Consider the following 16,366-nt stretch of genomic DNA (forward strand, 5'->3'; position numbering starts at 1 on the left):
AACCTGTGTGTGTTGGTGTCTGTTGTGGGGATCAGTTGCCAGATAATTTCACTTATTTTGGATGAATAGTTCTGTGTTTGACTGAGATCTTCCTCACTCTCTCTCACTGTGATCCTTATTGCACCAGGTGTGTGGATCGTACCATTCTTATTGGTCCATAGAGTCCAGTGACTGTGTGATGCCTGGTATGGTTCTGCCTAGCTTCAACCTGAGCAGAGGTCTAATCATAGAGTAAGACTTTAAACTTTAAACAAGGAAATAATTACTTGAAATATCTGCAAATCATTTTATTCAAATAAAATCAACACCAGCAGTTTGTACAACCGCTCAAAGGTATGAGTATAAAACGATCAATACACACATATACATCTATATGCATCTAAAATAAACAGCGTCACATACAACATATGCATGTTGTTTACAATAACAATAAAACAAAGATCAATATAGAAAATGTCAAATTCATTCAATTGATAGCACCCATGTGGATTCAAATCACACTCATGTGCAACATATACATATCCTATTTACACATATAACAATTAAATAAAGATAGTGTCAGTATCAGTATTTTATCATTATATAATGAAATCATTTAAGGGAACTAGTGGCTTCAAACCAGTTTTCTTCTTCCTCGTCCACCTCACCGTCCTGGAGGCAGGCGTCGTGTCCTTCCTGAGACGGAAGGTAAATGGTCTTGCTCTGTAACTTTACAGTCAAAATGATTGTTATTATATTTTCTCCTGCAGCACAATCTTTCTGCATGTTAGTGTTTTTCGTTTTCAGTCTAACAGTTTTTCATTATCCTGAAACTGAACACACAATCCTGATGTGCAAATTTCAGTGATGGAAGTATTCAGATCCTTTATCTTTGAAGTAAAAGTACTTACACTGCACTGTTAAATACACCATTACAACTAAAAGTCCTGCATTAAAATGTTACTTAAGTAAAGTGTATTCAGTATTTAAAGTGATATGATCTTATTAGGACTCATGCACTGATGTAACAACAGGAGGGGACTGTTGTAGCTGCAGGTTTTAAACCACTCTGACTGCAACTCATGATTCTTTTCATTCTAGATTCATCTGCCGTAATTACAAATACATTTAAATGATTCAAAGAAAAATCAGCAAATGTTCATATTTGAGAAGCTGGAACCATGTCAGAATCTTAATTTGTTGAGCAACCTGTGACACAAATTTGGAAATCCTGTCATTGTAGTGGGTTAAAAAGTAAAAGCAGTACTGAGTAAATGTACTTAGTTAGCACTTTGAGTGGTAAGTTAGAGTCTTTGCTGCAGTGATTTTAAATTCTGACTTGAATCTTTCTGACTTTGAATTTATTGTTTTTGAGAGTAAATCTCTCTCTTCTTATTTGTATGTATTTGTTAATGGAAACTTAGTACATGTTGAACTGTTTGACTTTTTCAGTTAACCTGATGTACACAAGTACTTTCTAGGTTACAATGATATGTATAACAGAAGCAAAATAAAGTGTGTTATGTCATATGTGTTTTCCCTGTAATAAGTGATACACATATGATCAAATTCTCTATAGCAAAGTATTAGGAACTGTGAAATAAACATTTACAGCTGTTCTAACCAGAGGCTGGCTGTATGTCTGTGTGCTTTCTTGGTCTGTGCATGTTGTCGTACCTCGTTGCTGTCCTCCAGCGCTTGCATGATCGCTGCCACCACCAGGTTGGCCAGCACAAACTGCCCCATGACCACAAAGCTGGTGAAGCAGATGGGAGAGACCCAGTGCAGGTAACTCAGGCAGCCGCTGTCACCAGGACGACACGACCTCAACGTGTCCTTGAGAGACGAGAAGCGAGACGTAAACGTTTAGAACCACTGTGATTAGAATAATTGTACAAGTGAGGATACAAGATTATGTCGTGTTACAACACTTTCCCCAGCTTCATTATGACAAGTTTTCTATTTCCAGAACAGGAAATGATTCAAATAAATGTATTTCATGGAGACTTTGACTTCCCATAAAACTTCTCTTGTTGTCATAAACTTCACAAATTATGATTTTATTTGATTTCATATAGCATTTTGATGATAATCGTGTTGATGCATTCAGTTCAGAGAGACCCTGAAGTCTTCTCCTTAACAAGTTCACGTTATCTCGGTCTTATACCTAAACATTCCCTTAAGGTTAGTTAAACGTTTGCACTAAGACCTGAGCAGACATGATGAGTGAAAAAAAAAAAAAACGTAGCTACTCTTTCTTAACTGCAACATGGCAGAGTTTATGGTGATATGTAAAGAAATTGAATGCATCCCAAGAAGTTTAAATGAAAGTTGAACATTAAAGTTATTTTGACCAGCTCTGTATGTATGAGTGCGTCCATACTTTCATAATCCCGCTCCAGTTGTCTCCGGTGCACACTTGGAAGAGCGTCAACAGGGCCATCCCAAAATGCTTGAAGTTGGCGTGCCGGTGTAAACCGTAACATGGGTTATCATCACTGCATGCTGTTGAATACAGACATGCAGAGATTGATTTATGTTAGTTTCAACCAATAAAATCCAGCAGAGCTTTGTCTTTGAGTCAGAATCCAAGAATCAAATGTATAGTTTATTCCTCATCAAGAATTATGATGTAGTACGTTATGATTTCATGAAAGGATTCACTCAAACTAAATGTTTTTTTTAATTTTTTTAGTTAAAGCAGCAGTAACTCTATGTGTATGTGTGTGTTCATCTCATAGTGTGACTCACAAAGCCTGCCAAAGAGCTCCACTCCCAGCACAGCGTAGATAAAGAAGAAGAACGCGAAGAGCAGAATAATATTTTCAACCTGAGATCAAAAGAATCAAAATCCATGTTAAACCAGCGGCACAACAAACAATAAACATGGTATAAACACTCAAACAGAGACCTTTAATTAGAGATAGGCTTTCATTTAGAATGAGCACAGTTTTTTAAGCAGTGTGTTCACTTCCTGTCCCACTGTTGATGCAAAGTCAACACTTCCTCCATCTGTGGAGAACTGTCAAATATTCCTTTACATGGTCAGACATTGAGAAACACTGCTGTACAGAGTTTAAACTGAGTTTTTTATTTTTATTTATTCATTAATATGCAGATTTAATAATATAAGTGACAATAAGTGTTTCTAGTGTGCACACAGTATCTGCATAGTGTAATGTGGGCAAACATTTATATATCCACCAAAACACCAAACAAACCCCTCACATGTGAAGACCTGTTTCTAACTGACTTCACATTTATGATAAATCAGACCAAAAAACAGCGACAGTGTCCGTTTACCTGTGCTATTGTCTTGATGATGGTTTTTAGCAGAAGTCTGATCTTTTTGGCTTTCAGCACTGAAAAGACACACAGCACACACTGTTAATGAACAGGTATCACCGCCAAACGTCCCCAGTTTATTATTTAAATGAATAATTATCTGAAATCTACAAATGCAAACAGACAAAGTGACAAGAAATCAACACAGAAATGTGAAATTTTAAAAGAAAAGACTAAAAAAAAAAGTTTAAATCCCAGAAATTGACCAGTGCATGAAAAATATCAATATTTTCCTGTAGTGTCTGGCCTCAGCTCCACATTTGCCACCAAAATATTCCATCAATTTAAATTTGTGTGTGTGTGTGTGTGTGTGTGTGTGTGTGTGTGTGTGCGTGCGTGTATACCTTGTGCCAGTCGGAGTACTCTGCAGACTCTCAGGATGCTGGGATTAAAGGGTAATACTTTTAGAAACGTCTTTTCTAAAACGATGCTGATGACAGAAATCAAGGCGACAACAATGTCCAGCAGATTCCACCTAAACACACACACACACACACACGCACACACACACACTCTTTAGGTTCTTTCAATGCTTAACGTGTAAAAGACAATCAGGAAATGAAACATTGTGCTGATGCTACTGTACCCTATTGTGAAGAACCTCAGGACGCCAAATCCCACAAGCTTCAGCAGGACCTCCATTACCAGGATGGCGGTGAAGACATAATAGGAGTACTCTACAAATCTCTCTATATACTGAACACACACACACACACACACACACACACACACACACGTTCATTTTATCCTCCCTGGAGTCAAATTAACCTCTTGTCTCTGTCATTTAATATGAGTGTGTGTGTGTGTGTTGTGAGTGTGTGAATGTGTGTGTGCATTACCTCAGGTTCATTATAGTGCTCGAAAGCCATCATCAAGACACTGATGAAAACTATGGCTGTCATGAAGTAGTCCAGGAAGTCGCTGACACACAGATCATAGATTGACCGACGCATGGGAGAGTAGTGTGTGTAATACGGCCGCTCGGGCTCTGAAACACAAACACATGCGCACACACACACACACACACACACACACACACACACACACACAAAGATGCAGATATCCACATGGCCGTTCTCTTTTGTTTTTTTCAGACTCTGAAAGACAACGCTCACAAAAGCAGACCGTCATTCCTCTTACCCTGAACCTGCATTTCACCTCCTCTCATCGCCGCTTCCTCCTCTTGTAACAATCTATTTTGAATTTTTTGCTTCTGCTGACACTGGTAAAAGGTTTCCACCATCACGCCGATGAACATGTCGAGCAGAACGAAGCTTATGGCCATGAAGGAGATAAAAAAGAGAAGCATCCACTCATTGTAGTTCTGCACGGGCTGAGAGAAGAGAAGAGAAGAGACATCATTTAGTACACAGCAAAACAGACACAAACATTTCTCTCTGCATACTGATGTGTGCACTTGTACCGGAAGTGTTATGAAAGGTCACTACAGGAAAATGACTCACGCTGCTGTCCCAGTACATTCACATCTAACTTGGTGCATTAAAGGTTTAAGGTTGAGGTTGAGTTTTGTTTTGTGTCTGTCAAATTGTTTCTGGTTAAACAAACAAGATCTTACTTGCTCACATGAAGGTCTGTTTCTGTAAAGATCATTTACAAAATGTTATCAGACACGTATCTGAACAATCTGAGCTCAGTGATAAAAACAAACGCTTTGAACTGATGAATAATTGAGCATAAGGATGACCAGGTTCAAGAATACCAACGTTACCCTTTGACGCCTTTCAGATCATGTTTATGTCTGCGCTGTATTTTTCCATCTGTTACAAGCAGCTCATAGTTTCCATTTGATTTCTATAGAATAATAAAATGAATCGGCAGACCCACGAGACTGGCTTGAGTTGTGTTTTGACTCGTGAAAATAAATTCAATCAAGAAAATGATGGACGGATGAATCGATGATGAAAATGATCGTAGTCTGCGTTGTCCATTGTTACCCTAACAAGGTCAAATGCTGCACATCAGCAAAAATACCTGTTTGTTTACTCCAACAGCATCCAGTCCGTCATGCATGATGCTCACCCAGTTGTCCTTAGAGAACATTACGAACAACGTTAACAGACCCTGAATGGGAAAAAACAGAAATAACTGTTTAGTCCACGTGCAGCACACGCAGGTTGTGATATTACACGTTTGATACAAATTCACTCCGCTCAGGTCTCTTAACTTGTTACTGTCATACCAGAACATGTTTAGTTTAATCTGCATCTGGATCCAAAGATCACAGATCGTGTAATCATGCTGAATAAAATCTGTCGCAGGGAATTCAGACTCAAAATCAACGAAATCAGACTCATTATGACTAAATTATGGACAAAGTCTTTTATGAAGTGACTGTGCCGCTCTGAGGGGATATGTGCATGTATCCTCTAAATTTGGTTTGTGGTTAGTTTATATCAAAATATGTAGTAACCGGCTATCTGTAAACAGTAAAACGAAAAATGAACATTTTAGGGATAATAATAATTTCTACATAGAATGTATGACATTGGATTAACTAATTAAAACTGTGAGGTTGTGTTTATGCATCGAATGACTGAAGTGTTCCTGCTTCTTATTTTCTATGAATGCTAATCGTATCCGCCCTTGTCTTCTCGTACCTGAGGCAGGTTGTCGAAGTTGTACGTCTTTCGTACCCACTGATAGTTGGCTGACAGGCACTCAGACCTGCTGGTGATGTTTCTCGTGTCCTTACCCGCACAGTAGAAGAACTTCCCTTTAAACAGCTACAGTGTTTTTTGGTGGGAAAAAGACAGAGGTGGGTGTTATTTCAACATCTGTGCTGAGCTTCATCTCAGCGGCATCAAAGCCAGCAGAAGAAAATGAGTTCATTCTCAACAGAGGTGTTCACCAGCCAAAGGGGTGCTCAGTCGATTAATCAATTAGTTGTCAACTATTAAATTAATCACCAGTTATGTATTTTGATAATTGTTGTAACTCACAAATATTTTCTGCTTTCTTTCATCCTCTGTGACAGTAAACTGAATATCTTTGGATTGGTGATGAAAAATTTCAACAGATACCGATAGCCGATAACTTATTATACAAACAATTAGGCGACAAGGGCGCTTTGAAAGTGAAGTGTGACCTCCTGGTGCGATATACTACCTTTGGGTTTACTTCATTCTAGATCGTCATTGGTGGGTCAAAGGTGAATGTGGGCGGTACTAATCGATTCTCCTGACTCTGATTGGTCGACAGGTGATAGGTGATAGGTGTCAAACATCCACACTCTGTGTTGTTTTAGCCTTCGTATTATTTTAATACCACTTGTATCAAACATAGCGTCGTATTAAAACTATTTTTTCCTCCTCTCGGAATCGACTCGGCCTGCAAACAATTTCCCCAGTTTCATTAATTTATCAGATCTTGGGTCGATAATTTCTCCCCATATCGGCCGATATTTTATCAGTCCAATAAATATCGTGCATCCCTACTTTGGATTGTGGACAGAACAAGACATTATCTTGATCATCTGATCAACCAAACATGGGTCATGTTGCTCATTTTTTTCATATTGTAGCTTCATCATTGATTGAGGGTGACGTAAAGCTGTGTGTGTGTGTGTGTGTGTCACCTGCACTCCGAGGATGCCATAGAACAAGAAGAAAGTGCAGCAGATGAGAACGATGTTCCCGATGGGTTTAACTGAGGCGATCAGAGCTTCCACGGCCAGCTTCAGTTTCGGTGCTCGCTTAATAACCCTGGAACAGCCCAAACATGAACATACAGATGTTTGTTCGAACCAGCACACACACCTACAGACAGCTGACTGTCAACAAAACACATCTACATGCACACTCCACCGACATACCTCAGTGGGCGAAGTGCGCGCAGCAGGCGCAAAACCTTCAGGATTCCCAGCTTTTTTTTCATGCCGCTGCTGGCCAGAGACACAAGGGCGTGGACTAAAGAGAGAACCACCAGCAGACCATCCATGGTATTCCAGGGAGAGTGGCAGTAGCTCTCCTTCCCAAACACCAAACCGAGAGCCAGGACCTGGTGTTACAGCAACAATACATCAATTATGGATTCTTTAAATCATTTTTGTAGCTCAGGATAATTATTATCCTGAGCTACAAAAATGACAGGAAATACAAATGGTTGATACAAATGCCGTTTCACAACAACCACAAAACTGGTGTTTACCTTGATGAACATCTCTATCATGAAGATGGTGGAGAACACGTAACAGGACGTATCAATGATCTGTCGCTCCTAAAAGGCAGAGTGAGTCTCATTTATTATTACACATAATCAAACTCCTAATGGGATCCATCTTTATATACAGTCTCAACACTCTGTAACACTCTGTGAGGGTTTACTGATAACCAAAGTAACATAAATTGTACATTTATGTGTGTCTCACCACACTTTTAGGGGCTATTCCAGGTCTCTCCATAGCAATGGTGATACAATTTAGGAGAATGAAGCACAGAACCACGTGGTCAAACATTGTGTGAGACATCACACGTTGGCAACAGACACGTAGCCTAAGACACAAAAACATATACTTGAATCAGCAAAAGAGGAAAAACCACAGAGTGGTCCTGCATCATCATGTAACTGAACATTATTCCACTTATTAGACAGCTGTTTATTAGAAGAAATCATTTCAATCAACTTTATTCTAGTGTTTGGCTTAATATCAAACCATTTAGAAATGTCCTACATCAGCCCCGCCGTAGTTACTAATAAACATCTGTGGCACATCTGAGACTTGCCTGTTCTGTGGAGACAGTATGTAGAGTGACCAGTCTTCATGCTCTTTGCACCAGCGGAGCACTCTTTGTATCAGGCTCAAAGATCTCTGCAGGGGTGAATAGTTACGCATCAGTCCCCTCTCTTTAACCAAAGCATGAACAAAATACTTCAAAGAGCCACCAGCGACACTGAAGAGTTGTACTGTGTAAAACCTCATAAAATCTCAAGATTAACTCCTGCACTCTGAATCTGTTGGACAATAATAAAAAAAAGCACTACATGCTTCAAGTTATAGTTAAACTACCTCAACTGTACATTTGAAGTTATTACTGGAACACATTTTAATTTGGAGTGTAGCAGAATTAAACTTCATCTAGCATTAGGGGGTCAAAGTTAAACTGCAATTTAGTCAGGTTTAAAAATGATTCCTTGTTGGTGCATTCCAGCCAAAAGAACTTCTTTCACCTCATTGGTGTCCGTCTCTTCCTCTGTGTTAATCTCAGTAGATCTGCTGGGCCTAAGACCAGAGGGAGAGCAGTCTCCACTGATGGCATGCTGGAACTTCATGAAATTCAGATGAGCAAAGGTGTGAAGGTAGGTAGTCTCCAAACTGTAACTATTTGAAATCTTAAGGACTTACATTTTCCTCATTGTCGCCTTCCCCTGAAGGGGTCAAGTGAGTCAGATCGGCGCAGGAAGAGAGAGCGGAACTGGAGCGCTGTAACAACAGGAAAAAAAAAAAAACGTTTTGAGTGTGCCATACGTAAAAAAAACATTAACACTAACTCTAGGTGAAAACGAAGACAGAGGCCCATACCCTTTCCTGGAAGCTCTCAACCACTATGCCCATAAGTATATTAAGAATAATATTTTTTCCGAATAAAATGAGTCCGACAAAGTAGAGAGCAGCCCAGGGGGAGGTGGCGGCCATGCCGTTGTATAGCACCAGATTCCAGTGATCCGGGGTCAAAATCTGGATTGACAGAGAGAGTGACACAGTCAGAGTTTGAGGTATAAAACTGTGATGAGGCCACAGATTAGGAAGCCAAAAACCAACCTGGAACACAGTGACCATGGACCAGAGTATGGTGTCAAAGTTTTTTCGGTCGGTGAAGGTGACTCCATCCTTTGTCTGGAAGTTGAATTTATTCCCGAACAGCTGCATACCCAGCAAACTGCAGCCAAACAAGAATCATCGTTATAGTGACAGAATTAGCATTTGTGAGGCGAAAGGATTTGTGTTTGTGGATGCGTACACGTGCCTAAAAACCAACATGCCGACCAGCAGCAGCCCACAGAGCACGACGGCCTCCTCTATGGTCCTCTTCAGCACAAGCAGCTGTCTCTTCAGGTGAGGGTGGGATTTAACCAGCCTCACGAACCGCAGCAGACGAAACGCACGCAGAATGGACAACCTGCTGTCGGCTTTAGCGATCAACTCCCACACACTGAAAACACACATTTTAAACGTCTGTAACCATGTAAATGGTAAATGGACAGTACTTATAAAGCGCCATGCAAGGTTTATGTTGAAAGTGTCTCATGGCACTTTAATTCCCGTCTTTGTCTTTTCCCCACCTGTTTTCTGTGTCACCTGTGTTTATTTAGTTCATTAGTTCTCTGTGTTCTCAGTCCTGCGTTCTTGTGTTTCTTTCTGCTGTTGAATCTCAGCTCTGTATTTTTCCTTGTTGGACGTCTGCTAATTGAACTGTTTTAAAGATAAGATAGACCTTAATGATCCCACACAGAGCAAATAGCTCATATACACAATGTGTATGTTTACCTGTCTTAAGCTTTTTGCTCCAAGCTTGAAAAGTCGATATAAATAACTCTAGAGCTTCAAATACACTGCAGAGAAATTGCACTAGTCCAACCACATGAGCGTATTTTAAATTTAGGTATTCCCGCCCTCAATTTCATTTGATCCTGACAGAGAAATTCTGATGATTCTGTTCAACAGAACAGAACAACTGACTTTGTAAAATGAGTGATCTGGATGAAGTGTGAGCAGATTATTTCCTGTAAATATCACAGTCAGACTGTATGGGATCGTGTTACCTGCTGATGACAATAAAAAAGTCAAAGACATTGTTTGGGTCCCAGAAGTACGCTCCTGAGAGTACCAGCAGCTTCATGGCCACTTCCACAATAAATATGATGACGAAGACGAGGTTAGTGACCTGTAGTATCCGTGTAAACGCCTTAGGCTGTAGAAAGAGATGATGGAAGGGAATGAAGCGAGAGAGTAAGAAAGGACAGAGGGGAAGACAGATATAGACACCAAACCGTAAGCAGACTCAAACACTACTTCACCTGCCCGTGGTGCTCTACGGCCAAGGTGACCACGCTGAAGAGAATGGCAAACACGATCACTTCGTTGAACAGTGTACTGTTCACGATGCACTCCAGTCTTCTCTTGACCGGCATCCAGATGTGAACCTGGAGTCAGTGAAGTTACTTTAGGTTAGTGAGGCGACATCGCTGCTGCAGAAAGCTCATTGACAAGTCTCACCATAAAGGAACTCTCCATGCTGCCGCTGTCGCTAGGATGCTCCGCGCTGCGTCGCCTACTGAAAAAAGGACAAGATATATTACCGGTGAATATGATCAGACTTTAATCTTTCATTTTCTTTCTTTGTCTTTTAGTTCATCAGATGTTTTTCTGTTGTATTGTCGAGGTGAATTCTTTCATATTTTACACTTTTCCGGTGTTTATTTGAAGTGGGGACATCTGTAAGATATATTTGTAGATTTAAGAACCAAAAACCACATCAGTACAGTTTGACACCTCCTCTTTCATGCTTCTCTTTGAAGCCATAGCAAGAATAGGGCTGTAGCAGCAACTATCCATTTAAAAAAGGCTAAGGCTCGTAAAAAGGCTCGTACTATGATGCATTCAACGATACAATATGATCAATATCGGAGCCTAAGGTTTTGGGGTGTTTTGTGTTGCATTTTGTCACATCTCGAATGTTCTGAATACAGGCTGTGTGCATTTCTCCATGGATTAAGCACTTCTAATTGTTTTAAATGTCTATGGGAATTTGTACAGATCTGAAACGTTCCGGTAGGATTTTACAAAATGTTTGTGAGATACGTTTAACAAGGTCCCCTTAAATGCAAACAGACAGTGAAACATTGCACTGTGGTGGAAGAATATGGACCAAGGAACTCTTGCATTGTATTGGAAAGACTAACCCTACATTGCAGAAAGACCTTGTCAAGCTTTGGGAACCTTACACGAATCTCATTAAAGATTGAACCTGGGAAATTTTGATTTCATTTGTATTCTGTACACATACTGTCACTAACCTGTTGTATTTAGAGGAGATGACCCGCAGACAGGAGGCCAACTTGTCACAGAGCCATGCGATGGACGCAGCAGCAGCAGGCGGCTTTCCTTTATCCCTCTGTGTGCTTTTTGAGAACTGGTTGACGATGACGACCGCGCACACGTTCATCATGATGAAGGAGCCCATCTGGTTGGGGAGGTAAAGGGAGGCCGTTTAAGACGGAGAACAACTGCTCTTGTCACACCACAGCAGTATTAGCCTCCTTGTAGCAGGTCACCTGTTTCTTTTAGAACCCTACTACTACTTGTCTTACAAGGATTTACATGGTTAGGTGGGTTAGGCCTGCTAACTCCGGAGTCCAGGTTAAAGTTGATCGGTTGTTTCATAATTTAATTTAGCATTTCGGTGATTCTGGATGTTTGTTCTGGTCACCTGACCTGATATTTTAGGCCAAACCAAACCTCAGATTTAAACGTATCATGCTGCTTTAAACAACGCTACAGATGTAGGAGTACTGTAGAACATTTGTTTGTAGGTTGTTAACTAAAGACGAGTGTCTACTTACAATGGTGACCGGTATGAAAAAGATGAAACTCCAAAAGCAATAAGCGTCCATGACATAAAACATAATCTCTGTCCATCCCTCCAGCATGACAACCTTGGAGCAGAGTGATAGAAAGAACATGTTACTACATGGCAACAGTTTATATTTCAATTTCTGCATACTGGACTTGAAACTGGGTCTACCTGGAAAGCTGAGATTGTTTTTTGAGCTTTTTGAGCTGCATCAAAAGACCTGTTGTGACCTCTTGGACTTTCTTTACAAATATATAAGGTAGGGAGGGGTGGAGTGGAAGAGGGTTGGACCCAGGCCTCTCCATCCAAATGTATTTCCACCTAAACGCAGAGTCTGTCCTCTCACCTGGAATGTGGTCAACCAGGCGTAGCCGATGTTATCGAAGTTGATGGCTCCCCTCTGAGGGTTGTGAATCCCAGGGCGACAGACGTTGTAGTACATGTGCCAGTTAACGCACGCGTCAGCACTGACACCACCGGCCGTCAGTAAGGAGTGATTTGCAGCTAAAGCGTGGTCGGGAGCAGCCAGTGAGCAGACTTTCCCATTCTGCATGTAAGGTGGTACATTACTGCAGCGCCGCGCCCCGTGCAGGCCGTCAGGTGAACAGATGAACACGTATTTGTCCTTGGGCTTGTAGTATGGACTTATGGACACATTGTACTTCCTGCATTGAATTAGAAAAACTGCTTATTTGGACTGGAACTGATAAGCTTTGTTAAAGTTAAGATAAGTTTGCCAAGCAAGAGATACTTTGCTGTCAGTTTAACAATGAAAATGTGACATAAAACAATGTTTAAAAGCTTGTGCATGTATATATAGATTATTAATATTATATCAGCTAGTAATATAGAGTATATATAATTATTATATATATCTTATTAATATTAATAATAATTTATTTTTTATCTTATTGACTCAATTATTTATCTTCTCCGAGATGAATGTGGTGATGAGAGAGGGGGAGATTTCATTATTGGGCGTTGTGTTTTATTGTGTATTGTTTATTGAAAACAAAAAACCAAAAACTCAATAAATCAAGTTTATATATATATCATATATATATATATATATATATTATATATATATATATATATATATATATATATATATATATATAATATATATATATATATTATATATTATATATATATATATATAATACACACAAAGGACCATAAACCATTGACTACTGGTCACTGTTATTGTCACTTTGGACTCCATTTGCACTACTCTTCATTCAGTGTCTATTGTCTTATTTAATTCTATATATTATACAGTTATCTCTATTTGTGGGTCTATTCTTATTTTTAATACATATTAAACATTTTTTACTTTTATATAGTTTTCTATTTGTAAAGGTTTTTTCTTCTTTGCACATGTCAAATCACATCGCACATATTCAACTTCTTAGCACAGGTTTATGTAAAATGCGATTATCTCATTAAGTTAAGTTTAACGTATGTTTACTGTGGTACAGGCTAACTTAATGCATGCTACACACCAATATAAACTGTAGAATGCTCTCCAAGCAACAAAGCTGTGTGTTTTTAGGGCCCGAGCACGTGGTGCGAGGCCCTATTGAATTATTTTATTTTTTTTATTATTATTTTTCCGCCGCTTCTTTTTTTTCTTCTTCTTCCTAAAAGTAAATCGCATTTTTGAGGCTTATATGTACTCGAAAACTCACAACAATTTGCCTGCCCCCCCAAAGTCGGGTGTAAAATTACGTATTTTGGGGGTCTCGCACATGGTCGTACAAAAATGGCTCTACAGCGCCACCTAGACGTATGTTTTCGGAGAGACTTCCTGAGTAAAAGTTATCAAAATGATGAATTTGGGGGAAACTGTGTGGGCGTGGCGATCCATAAAAAGAAGAAATCGTCAGGAAGCACCTTCTGAAACTTCTTGTGGTTATTAAGACCGATATTATGCACATTTCGATATGCGCACATGTGCGAGGTCCCGACCATCGCTGCAGCTTTAATGTTTCTATCGTTTTCTGTTGACATGAAAAATGCATTTGCTCGTGCTGACTTAAAAAATTTGAGGATTTTTCAAATTTTCCATGTTCCTCTTATTTTGGACTGTAACCGATATCTGGAGGTCGTTTCAGCAGCTTTTAGCACATCTAGAAAAGGAACAAGATGCAAACAGTGGAAGAGCACAGCGAGCAGCTTCCTCACCCGATAATGTCCTCTCCCAGGAAGCAGCGATTGCGAAGCTGCCCTGCCCACAGTTGGACTCCCACAATGGCAAAGACGATGATGATGAAGACGTAGAGGAAGAAAACATTTAAGATCATAGGCGCCATGTCTAAGAGGACTTTCATCAAGCCTCGCATACCTACACAGATCAAAACAAAAAGATGCCGTCAGAGTTCAGATAACACAATCAGCCTATGACCTACCCATCAAAGTATCACAGTATTTCTATATTTGCAGTATTACAAACAGGGTGTTTTTCTCCACTGTATACATACACATAATGTTCTGAAACCTTGAAACTCATGTATCAACAAGACTCCGGGGACCAGTCACACAAAACACCTTAAATTTCCTCATTAAACATAAGACACGTTTAGCTTTATTTCTCCTTTGCTAAGGGACCTACTTAAGGATGTTGCAAAGAATCCCATAAAAGGAAGACGACTAAAGGAAAACCAAACAGGTCAGCGGGTAAAGATAATGCTTCTACAGGAAGAACATAAAATAAAAACATACTATAAAAAAAAATGTGTTCCACTTATAGTAGAAAACAGAAAACCACAAAATTGGGATGGAAGTACGGCAAAAATAAAAATGTCTGGTGAATAAGCAGGATGATTCCAGGTCCTGCATCATGCTGTCAGAGATTATTTTGTAATAACGACCCACTCGCTGCACATTATCCCGCTAATGAATAATATGAATGAAAGTGTTCATTTTGATGGATAAAGGGAACAAATACTTTCTTCATAAGGATTCAATATTTTGTCTATACTAAAACAATTCATTAGTTACAAATCATTAGTTGGAGCAAGAATTTAAATTATGCTAAAATTTCTTTAAATTCTCTGTCGAGCATCTTTCTCACCAAATACTTACTCGGTATTCTACCAATCAGACGCAATGGCTCCAGCGGTTTAGAGATCTGCCAGTTGATGCCGCAGAAAGCCAGCAGATAATCTACCACACTGAAGGGACAGAAACAGGCAATCTTATTTTGTGTTCTTTCATTTTTCAATTGGAAATGTACACACAATCTAATACTTCATGTTATCTTAGGATGTTTTGTATGGTTGGACTGCTGTGGTCTGCATGAGGGTGAGGCACTGCGGGATACTAACTGCACAGAGTTGATTAGGAAGTCAAACTTGTTCCAATTGTTGCTTAGGTAACTTTGTCGATGACCAAAGAGTCCCAGGGCCACCATCTTTATGAGCATCTCCACTATGAAGAAGATGAACGTTACACGCTCCGAGATCTGGACAGGCACGATGAAAAAAATACAGTTAAACATACAGCAGACACAGAAACTGTGTTCATCACACAATGAACGTGCAGGTACAGAGTGCAGATCACACTAACCTTAAGTAGGTCTGAGGGCTCCTTATAGGGCTTGTACATGCACGCGACGGCACAGCTGAGTAGCACCATCAGTCTGGATCCATAATCCAACCACGTGAAAGAAGATGTTAAGTCAAAACGTCACACGCCATAAAATGAATCGTCAACAGACAACAGATTCTATGATAGAGTAAAAATACATTCAGCCAAATTCATACAGCGTTTTGACTTGAACAGCAGTTCCACAGAAATTTAAAAGTAATCAGTGAGTTTTATATGAGCTTAAACAACAAGAATATTCCTTTTTGTTTGGTTCTCAACTGCACGTTCATTGTGTGATGAACACAGTTTCTGTGTCTGCTGTATGTTTAACTGTATTTTTTTCATCGTGCCTGTCCAGATCTCGGAGCGGTGTAAGTTCACTTCTTCATAGTGGAGATGCTCATAAAGATGGTGGCCCTGGGACTCTTTGGTCATCAAAAAAGTTACCTAAGCAACAATTGGAACAAGTTTGACTTCCTAATCAACTCTGTGCAGTTAGTATCCCGCAGTGCCTCACCCTCATCAGACCACACAGCAGTCCAACCAACAAAACATCCTAAGAAACATGAAGTATTAGATTGTGTGTAATTTCCAATTGAAAAATGAAAGAATACAAAATAAGATTGCCTGTTTCGTCCCTTCAGTGTGGTAGATTATTTGCTGGCTTCTGCGGCATAAACTGGCAGATCTCTAAACCTGGAGCCATTGCGTCTGATTGGTAGAATACCGAGTAAGTATTTGGTGAGAAAGATGCTCGACAGAGAATTAAAGAAATTTTAGCATAATTTAAATTCTTGCTCCAACTAATGATTTGAACTAATGAGTTGTTTTAGTATAAAACAAAATATTGAATCCTTATGAAG

At 39.6% G+C, this 16,366-nt stretch overlaps 1 protein-coding gene across 2 annotated transcripts; it reads right to left on the reverse strand.

Annotated features, from left to right (window-relative positions):
- Window positions 1–281: 281 nt before the first annotated feature.
- LOC104936846 (voltage-dependent T-type calcium channel subunit alpha-1I) lies at window positions 282–15,618 on the reverse strand. 2 transcript variants are annotated; one of them, XM_027274504.1, is made up of 31 exons: window positions 15,483–15,618; window positions 15,242–15,378; window positions 15,000–15,088; window positions 14,100–14,259; window positions 12,262–12,580; window positions 11,905–11,997; window positions 11,359–11,525; window positions 10,559–10,616; window positions 10,360–10,485; window positions 10,105–10,253; window positions 9,309–9,494; window positions 9,104–9,221; window positions 8,864–9,019; window positions 8,687–8,764; window positions 8,512–8,601; window positions 8,067–8,152; window positions 7,712–7,835; window positions 7,492–7,560; window positions 7,157–7,341; window positions 6,920–7,046; window positions 5,943–6,068; window positions 5,317–5,406; window positions 4,465–4,657; window positions 4,164–4,312; window positions 3,911–4,020; window positions 3,669–3,799; window positions 3,283–3,341; window positions 2,731–2,809; window positions 2,363–2,484; window positions 1,657–1,815; window positions 282–708 (listed from the first exon to the last, which is right to left on the reverse strand). In XM_027274504.1, the coding sequence occupies exons 1-31, from the start codon at window positions 15,549–15,551 to the stop codon at window positions 592–594; spliced, it is 3,921 nt and encodes a 1,306-aa protein (XP_027130305.1). In that variant the 5' UTR covers window positions 15,552–15,618; the 3' UTR covers window positions 282–591. The 2 variants fall into 2 exon arrangements, with proteins under 2 accessions (XP_027130305.1, XP_027130304.1); XM_027274503.1 differs by having other exon boundaries at window positions 8,512–8,607.
- Window positions 15,619–16,366: the final 748 nt, after the last annotated feature.

Source organism: Larimichthys crocea, chromosome XXIV (genome assembly GCF_000972845.2).
Source record: "Larimichthys crocea isolate SSNF chromosome XXIV, L_crocea_2.0, whole genome shotgun sequence".
Lineage (NCBI taxonomy): Eukaryota > Metazoa > Chordata > Actinopteri > Sciaenidae > Larimichthys > Larimichthys crocea.